At 42.1% G+C, this 8,585-nt stretch overlaps 1 protein-coding gene across 3 annotated transcripts in view; it reads left to right on the forward strand.

The window, feature by feature from the left end:
* The window catches only part of ARHGAP22 (Rho GTPase activating protein 22), a 129,196-nt gene extending 120,969 nt beyond the window's left edge, over positions 1-8,227 (forward strand). For all 3 annotated transcript variants that reach the window (XM_063434679.1, XM_063434680.1, XM_063434681.1), the window contains one exon: positions 6,578-8,227. In XM_063434679.1, coding sequence (XP_063290749.1) covers positions 6,578-6,800 — 223 coding nt within the window. In that variant the 3' untranslated portion in view covers positions 6,801-8,227. The remainder of the gene's footprint in view (positions 1-6,577) is intronic.
* The last annotated feature ends 358 nt before the right edge of the window (positions 8,228-8,585 follow it).

Here is an 8,585-nt window from a genome sequence, read left to right on the forward strand (position 1 = left end):
TTCAGGGCCTTTTTCTAATGCCAGAGCTCTTCAGTGGGGCTCTGCGCATTAAACCAACATGCTCACTTTGAGAGGGGGCGTACTTGTCATTAGTGATGACAAAACACACCCTCTCTGGCCCCGCCCCCTTCTAAGGGGGCCACTCTGATTGAAAAATGCCCGGGCCTAATTTTTTTCCCAGTCCGGCCCTGGCCACATGTATAAAATCCCACATCCCTCTATTTCTAAAAGTGCTGGGTGCCAAGACACTTTTAAAACGTTTCCCTTTCCTAAAGATAATCTGTGGAACAGGAGGAAGTTCTGTCTTTAAAAAAATAATCTTCTAACAGAAGAGGCCAGTGTGTGTGTGTGTGTGTGTGTGTGTGTGTGTATATATATATATATATATATATATATATATTATATATATATATATATATATATATATATATATATATATATTGTTTAATAGGTGATTTAAAAGTCCAAATCGGACAGAAAAACAAGACAAACACCACTTTCTATATAAGTGCTCTATGTGAAAAAAGTTAAAAATAAAAGAACACATAAACAGTTAAAGGGAAACTCCAGTGCCAGAAAAACGACCCGTTTTTCTGGCACTGGAGGGTCCCTCTCCCTCCCACCCCCCAATCCCCGGTTACTGAAGGGGTGAAAACCCCTTCAGTGACTTACCTGGGACAGCGGCGATGTCCCTCGCCGCTGTCTCCGCCTCCGCGCCGCTCCTCCTTGTGATTACGTCGGCCGAGGAGACCTAATGCACATGCGCGGAAATGCCGCGCATGCGCATTACGTCTCCCCATAGGAAAGCATTGAAAAATAATTTCAATGCTTTCCTGTGGGGTTTTGAGCTACGCTGGAGGTCCTCACACAGCGTGAGGACGTCCAGCGACGCTCTAGCACAGGAAACCTGTGCTAGAAACTAGGAAGTGACCTCTAGTGGCAGTCTAGTAGACAGCCACTAGAGGTGGAGTTAACCCTGCAATGTAATAATTGCAGTTTATGAAAAACGGCAATAATTACACTTGCAGGGTTAAGGGTAGTGGGAGTTGGCACCCAGACCACTCCAATGAGCAGAAGTGGTCTGGGTGCCTGGAGTGTCCCTTTAAGTGTATGTATTTCTACACATGTACGGCTACAGTTAGCCCGCTGATCAATCCAAATGAATGGATATAATTAGCTCAATTGTATCTAAATACAAATTAGATGTAGGTATCTATAGGGATGTATAACTTATTCATATGGTATTAGGGTAATTAATAATTTTAATTATTCCGACAGTTTAATACACGGAATCGCTGTAGTACGAATATAGCTTATTAGTGCCTGGATAAGTGATTAACTAATAAGGCAGAATGTCTAAAAATAGTATTAATGAACTCTCCCGAATAAAGTGATATATAGGTGAGCTAAACCGCTCGATTGCTTAGAAAGTAACCTGTGGTAATCACTAATACAACGTGACGGACATGATATTCTATGTAACTTTTTGAAGAAACAACAAAGTATCTCATGTAGAAGATTGGCGTATTTCTTTTTTTTTTTTTTTTTTTGTAAATCTTTATTGAAGTAAAGAAATTAGTATAACATTACCTATGCTGCTACAACAGCAGTAATAGGCTTAAGTATTACATGAACAAATCAACAGTACATCGGAACATTGAGTTGGCGAACAATAACTGCTACATCTTTACTTTCCATATGTTTTGTTTTGTTTGTTGGTTTTTTTTTTTTGTGTTTTCTCTCTCTGTTTTTTCTATACACGTAATAGGAGTTTGTGGGTGATTATATTCACAATAAATTGCATGGTCGGAAGTTTAAGGAGTATGGGTGTGGCACATGGTCAGTAATACATCATAGTTTAACTATACCTGCTAGAGCAATTAAGAATAATTCCATCATTCCAGTGTAGGACATAGTACAGGAGGATCCATTTGGTGTCCCATAGTAAATAAGCAGGGTATATCAGGTATCCATGACATTTAACCAGCTATTACCCACTAGAGCTGAGCCATAGCAATTGCGTTCTGAGGTTGGCTTTGTCTGAGGACTCGCAGATCTCAGTAAAGCCGCCTTACGGGGGAGCAGTGGTTATCATTACCCCTAGCCTGTCGGTAGAAAGCAGGGGTATCCCTTCTGTCTAAAGTCAGTAACCAAATTCGGTCCTCATGGTTGTGTCTGCTTCAGGTGTGTTTCTGTCATGGGGCTGTCAGTGCTCGGGTGAAGTGGTCCGTGGGTTGTGGAAGAGATCAGTCTCATTATGTAGTATAAGCTCGTTGATGTATCGTTCCACTGTATCACAGTCCCCCTAGCCAGAGGTCATGTGCGAACTAATGGGGTTATAGTGTGTGTTAAGAAGGTGATCATCTCCTTCCCATCTACTGCTTAATTGCGTTATGAGTAATATTAAGGTCATGGTGGAGAAGGCTTTGTCCTTTTTGCTATGGTGCAGGTAGTACGAGGTTATAAGCTGTACTGCATGTGCTTGGGGTATTAGGGGGGGGGGGGGGGGAGAGGTATAGGGACCGTGGTCGGTCATGGTAATTCTGTAGGTTCCTGTATGTAGTGTATCGGTCAGTTTTTATCTTGAGACTTTGGGGGTTAAACGTCGGAGGTAGGTAGTAGTGGCACAATGCCTCATGTGCTATGTGTTAGAAATGGGTAGTGTGTAGCGCTGTGCAAGTGTTCCACCACCGTCGTCTCTGCTCCCGTTCTCCCCCAGACTAGCACCTCAGTGGCATGTCGTACAAAGTAACGGTAAGAAGACGGACAAGGCGAGAAGGCAGGGGAGGGGGGGGGGGGGTAGGATTGGTCACGATCTGCTACGTGGGACCCGTCCCCGCAGACCTTCCCTCCGCTGCCCCGGCATCGCCACTGTCTCGCGCGTATTTCTACAAAAGTACTGTACTGTAATCGTAATATACTGCTCAGTGTGAGTGTGACCACTGGATACATGGAGGACGGAGTGTACAGGGTTAAATAGGAGATGTACTATCCTTCTCCCTCATGTTTCGGTAAGGGCACCCCTTCACTCACACAATCCTAAAGTTTCCTATCTTGGTATTAAGCTGATAAACCCACCTCCTAGTTATCACACAGAGTAATGGGTGTTGAAATTAGAGAATATATTATGTTGTCAGTCTCATGGTACCGAGATAGCCGAGAAGTAGCACCTAAGCAGCACAAGTTAACTCTTCAAATGCTGTACTTTACTCATGGTGGTTAATAGTGGTTACCTTCTGCAGCTAGCATGATTTGGAAACGTCCAAATTTCATACGTAAATATATAATAAAAAAAATAAAAAAATTGTGAACATCTAGAAGTTTAGGTTACCCTCTCCATACTCTCTCTTTTCGTCTTCTGTTATCATCAACACTGTCAATTCTTACAAAGGGATTATTGGGGTTATTTACTAAAGTGAAAATTCCAAGTGAATTTCATATTTAACCCCTTAAGGACCAAACTTCAGGAATAAAAGGGAATCATGACATGTCACACATGTCATGTGTCCTTAAGGGGTTAAGGCCAAATTGGCTAAACTGTATAGCTGAATTTTTCCACTTCGGCTATTCTGACCAAAAAAAAGTCCTTTTCAATTTAGTGAATAACCCTGTTTTTTTTTTATTCTTTATTTATGTAGTGCAGTTGGTTACAGAGAGTTAACAGACGCCACAACAGCGTTATGTAAGAGTTGCAAGAGTTAGATAGTGGCATTACAGTTTGCACATTTGTATATATATTTTTCAAGCTTGACCATACAGTTAGAACATTAGAGTAAAAATGAATTTAAATAGAACAATTAATGCTTAACTGTGCTATTTTCACCATACCAATATAGTCGTGATGTCACAAGCTAAACATACTGCTTAAAACTAGGGACATGTACGTTTTTGTTTTTTCCAATAATCAAGAGTACGTTAGTACCTGCACTTTTTATGGTTATTCTGCATTCGTAGTGGTTTAGTCGCAAGATGTTATAAGTGCAAATTATAACAGACAGGCATACAGTGACACATCCCATTGGTGTATACAAGAATATACATGAAAAGGCATAGCGAGGTTGAGAGGTGTCAAAAATGCTTCACTTTCCTATAGTAACATAGACCTCTGTATCAGCTATAAACAATTGTATAGTCGTGAACTTAAACATGAGGACAGTGCTAGTAAGGGGTAGGCTATTGCATAGTATTGTTAGCTAGGGAAACCACCAACGGCTATTTAGCTTAGCTCGCTGAGTGTAAGAACATGGTAAAGTGGGCAGGGGGGCTATAGTGAGCAGTGGGATATTTGGTACCTTCACCCTATACCCAAGGCATGTAGGCAGGGATCAGGCCCGCGCAAACGGTAATAAGGGTCCACTGGGATTCTGCATCCCGCTGCAGTACACCCATTCTCTTGGTCACGGTCTCCGCTGGTATGCAGCCCACGTGTTGCTCGCTGCCGCCGCCTGGGTCTCTGACCTGCTGAGGGTTTCGGCGCAGGATCTCGGATTTGCAGCCCTTGTGCCGCCCGCTGTTGCTGTTTCGGTCTCAGACTAGTTGGGGGTTTCCGGGCAGGAACTCTGCCATCAGGTTGAGTTACCTGGACCATCGCTGCAGATAATTTCCTCCGTTCCCTCAGCTTCCGCCAGAACCTCCGGCATATGGCAGTGAATAACCCTGTTAGCGTCCTGTTTAAGGTATGAAACTATTTGACTCACACCTACAAAGCCCTTGACAACTGTACCATAAACCACATATCGGCTACAGTTAACAAGCACAATGCATCTCAGCCAACTCCCAGCTAATACATTTCCTTAATGCAGTGTACCATACCTTTCCTTATATACGTTTACCTTCCATAATAATTTCTAACCATATATTTTTGTATTGTCCTTCCTTCTGCATATTGCACTTTTACCTGTATAATTGTACAGTATTTACTTTAGACTGTAAACTTGTTAAAGCTGTGCCACTACTTGTTTCTTTATGATGATGATGATTATTATTATTATTTTTTATAAAGCACCAGCAAATTCTGTAGAGCTGTACAATGGGTGGACTAACAGACACGTAATTGTAACGAGACAAGTTGGACGCACAGGAACAGAGGGATTAAGGGCCCTGCTCAATGAGCTTACATGCTAGAGGGAGTGGGGCAAGTGACACAAAAGGTAAAAGTAGGGGTAGAAAAGTATCTGTTCTGGTTTTAAACAGGGAACTTTTTAACTCCGACTGTGGAAGACAGAGATGATCGGGTCGAAAAAGGACTGCTATATAGCTATGGAGTTGAGATGCACAGAGGAGGTAAATTTGGGTATCGAAATAGGAGGCGTAGCTTGGCTTTGGAGCAGACGCATGGCGCTCGAGCTCCCGCATTGCAAGTAGAATTGGTGAGGGTAGATCCCTCACCAATTGCAAATATATACCCACCTATGGGCACTACTGAACTGTGGGTTTCCCTGATGAAGTCTGCGGCAGCTTTAAATCCACTTGTGGCCTGCCATAGACCCTCTGTGCTGCACTTACCATGCCTGTGTATCTTGCCGGTTCCCATTCACACTAATAACGTGAGGCACGAAGCTCTTAAGGCTCTTCTTCGGCTGGACCTACAACTTCACAGTGGCTCCATTACATTCCACTCCGCGCAATCTGGAAGAAATCTTCCAGAAATTCTGGGCCCCAATCTACAAACTAGCAGAGGCCGGGCTGACACCAAAGCAGGAAGACCAGATCAGTGGCATGCAACCAGGAAACGGGGCCTTCTCGGGGCGCTTCTGCCTTGCAACTACAGTCTCACTCTACTGCCCGCCTGCGCCGAGAGCCTCTCAAAGTACAACCTTGAAACACCAACCAAAGCTGCCGAGGATCCACAACACCAGATCCCCAGTACACCCCAAAAGGGGTAGGGACTTGGACACAGAGAGCCCAAGATCGTGGACCACAGGTGCTGGCCCTCACACAAACCCAAGGCTGGAGAGGAGACCCATTCTAGTGCTGCCCTGTGCCCATTTTTCTGAACTCCCTGGCACCCACCTCACCTTTGCCATCAGTGGGGATCGGGTGACCTGGGCACCGAGACTGCTACCAAGGCTACTGACAGAGGCCATGTAGTGCAGAATCATTAGCCAGCATGACTAGTATACCCCACATTCCTACTTCTGTCTACTACTATAGCTTACTCAGATGGTGCAGGGATGTGCTGATAATTGGGGCCTCAGTTGATAACTCCTGTTGTAGTTAATTTACTCATCATGATTATTCTCTCGACTAACCCTCATGTCTGGCAAATTCTGTTACTTTAGAAGTTGCAACATCCATGTCTCTGTAACTCACCTTGTGAAATGTTTACGTGTCAAACTATGCACTATAAAAATAAATATAAAAAACAAAAATTTCAAAAAATGTATTGAATAAAGGGGGGAGGTTGCAGAAATAAAGTCTTTAGAGATAAGCATAGAGGTGAATAACATTTAAGTTAAGTGTTAATTACTTGTAAAAATGTGTTGTCTACTCATTGTACATTATTGCAAAATGATTAAAAATACTAATTGCACCGGAAAAATGTACCAATAAAAATTTATTTTGTTGTTTTTTGCAGTTTGGAAAGATCGCGAGCAGAGCTACGTCTCCAGTTCAGCTCCCTCCAGGAGGCACTGGAGCAAGAGAAGAAACACTGCACTTTGCTTGAAATCAAACTCAGGAATTCAGAGCGGGCACGGGAGGATGCTGAAAACAGGAACACCCTTTTACAGAAGGAGATGGAAGAATTTTTCCAGACTCTGGGAAACCTGTCCCAACAAAAGAGTCCAAACCACACATAGTGGTGTTCTTGTTATGCGAGTGATTGTGCCACAGCTACATTTCAGAACTGCAGCAGGGCACGGAACCTCAGTTTGGGTCGATCATACCACATCTGTACAGAACCTCAGGGACTAAAATGCAACCAGGAGGATAATTCTGGCCAGCTTCTTCAGATACACCGGCCACTGATCCTTGTTTTGTTTTTATTTTGTCCCCCCTTTTCTGGGATTAATAAGATGGTTCACTGAATTTGCAGTTTTATAGAAGAAAAATTGAAAGTTATTATTTGACTATTTTGGACTCTTGTCACATTTTGCACGTTCTAGTTGAATGCCACTGCGAGATCTACAAAGCCACACTAGAAAGTTTGTTTTAAGCACTGCATTGAATGTAATCCATTGTACGAATACTGCATGCAATGTGTATGGTGACAAAAGGTATGTTCGGGTCTTCAGAGACAGAGGGAACCGAGATGTATAAATGTATATGTGTGGGTGCTGTAGATTAACTTGCCTTACATGTATAGGGCCAATTACATATTTACAAAATTTACTTTGCAGTTTTCATATAGTATTTCACAATTGAGAGGTAGTTGTTGCAGTCCTTAATAGTTTAAGGATTTTCTGTGCCTCCACCCAGAGTGAATGTTGATTGATCCTTGTATTTGACCCTGCCTTCCGTTATTAAACTAGTTTTTGTTTTTACAAAGCGGTGTAGAAGTCATGGCAATTGTACTTACAAGCTGTAAATATTTGTATACGTATATTATTTATCATTTTAACAATTTAAAAGTAACAAGTTAAACTCAAGGATTCTGGTATACGTCTCCTTCCAGACCCTATTTTCTCAGGATTTAAGATTTGATATATACCGGGTTTAGAATATCACGTTGTATATCTGGGTACCAAAAAGATTGTTTTGAGATCAAACTTGATAAAACTCCCCTCTGTGCAAATACATAACTTACTGTTATGGATCACCTTAATATCTCAAGTTGTTTTTCGAGGGGTGCATAGAAACTCTAGAATTAATTTTTCCACAACTATCCCAGAATTACCAGCTTGACATGCAAGTGAGCACAGATAGGCATCATGTTTTAGGCTTTATGCTGCATTTCTGCAGATACTCTTCGCAAAAGAGTATAAACATTTTGTTTATACCAAAGCATGGGTTATGGTCCAAGAGCAGCCATGGAGTCCATACCATGCAGTCCATTTGTTGGTTTCTGATCACTTCCTGACTAACGTTAATGTGTCTGACTCTTCCAGGAAATATTGGGTTAATGTATGAAAGGTTTTTGTTTGCTAAAAGTGGTGCATTTTGACCCATTAGGAAAATCTATCTAATGTTTAGTCGTATTGCAGATTATTTCTAAAAACTAGAACAAAATTGCTCTATTTTTTTTTTTTTCTCTCTTTAAAACATCACTTCATTGCTGTACAGTTCTTCTCCATCCTGCATCTGGAGGTCTCCATTCCTTTGAAAATCATTGAAAACACCCTTCTTCAGGAACGCATATCAATTAAATTTACATCTTTCCCTCCCTGCCCTCTGATTCCTCTCTTGCAACTGTCCTCAAAAACCCCCCAAAACACTAAGCTCTTAGTGAATGCTATTCTACCCTACTCTTACCTTCTGTGTCACTATACCGCACTGCCTATAGCATGTAAGCTCATAGAGCAGGGCCCCTCAGCCTCCTCTGTTCTTGTGCATCCAACTCATCTGGTTACAAATGTGTCGGTTAGTCCACCCATTGTACAGTGCTGCAGAATATTTTGGTGCATTATAAATAATTAATAATTGGC

Source organism: Pelobates fuscus, chromosome 10 (genome assembly GCF_036172605.1).
Source record: "Pelobates fuscus isolate aPelFus1 chromosome 10, aPelFus1.pri, whole genome shotgun sequence".
NCBI classification, from domain to species: Eukaryota; Metazoa; Chordata; class Amphibia; order Anura; family Pelobatidae; genus Pelobates; species Pelobates fuscus.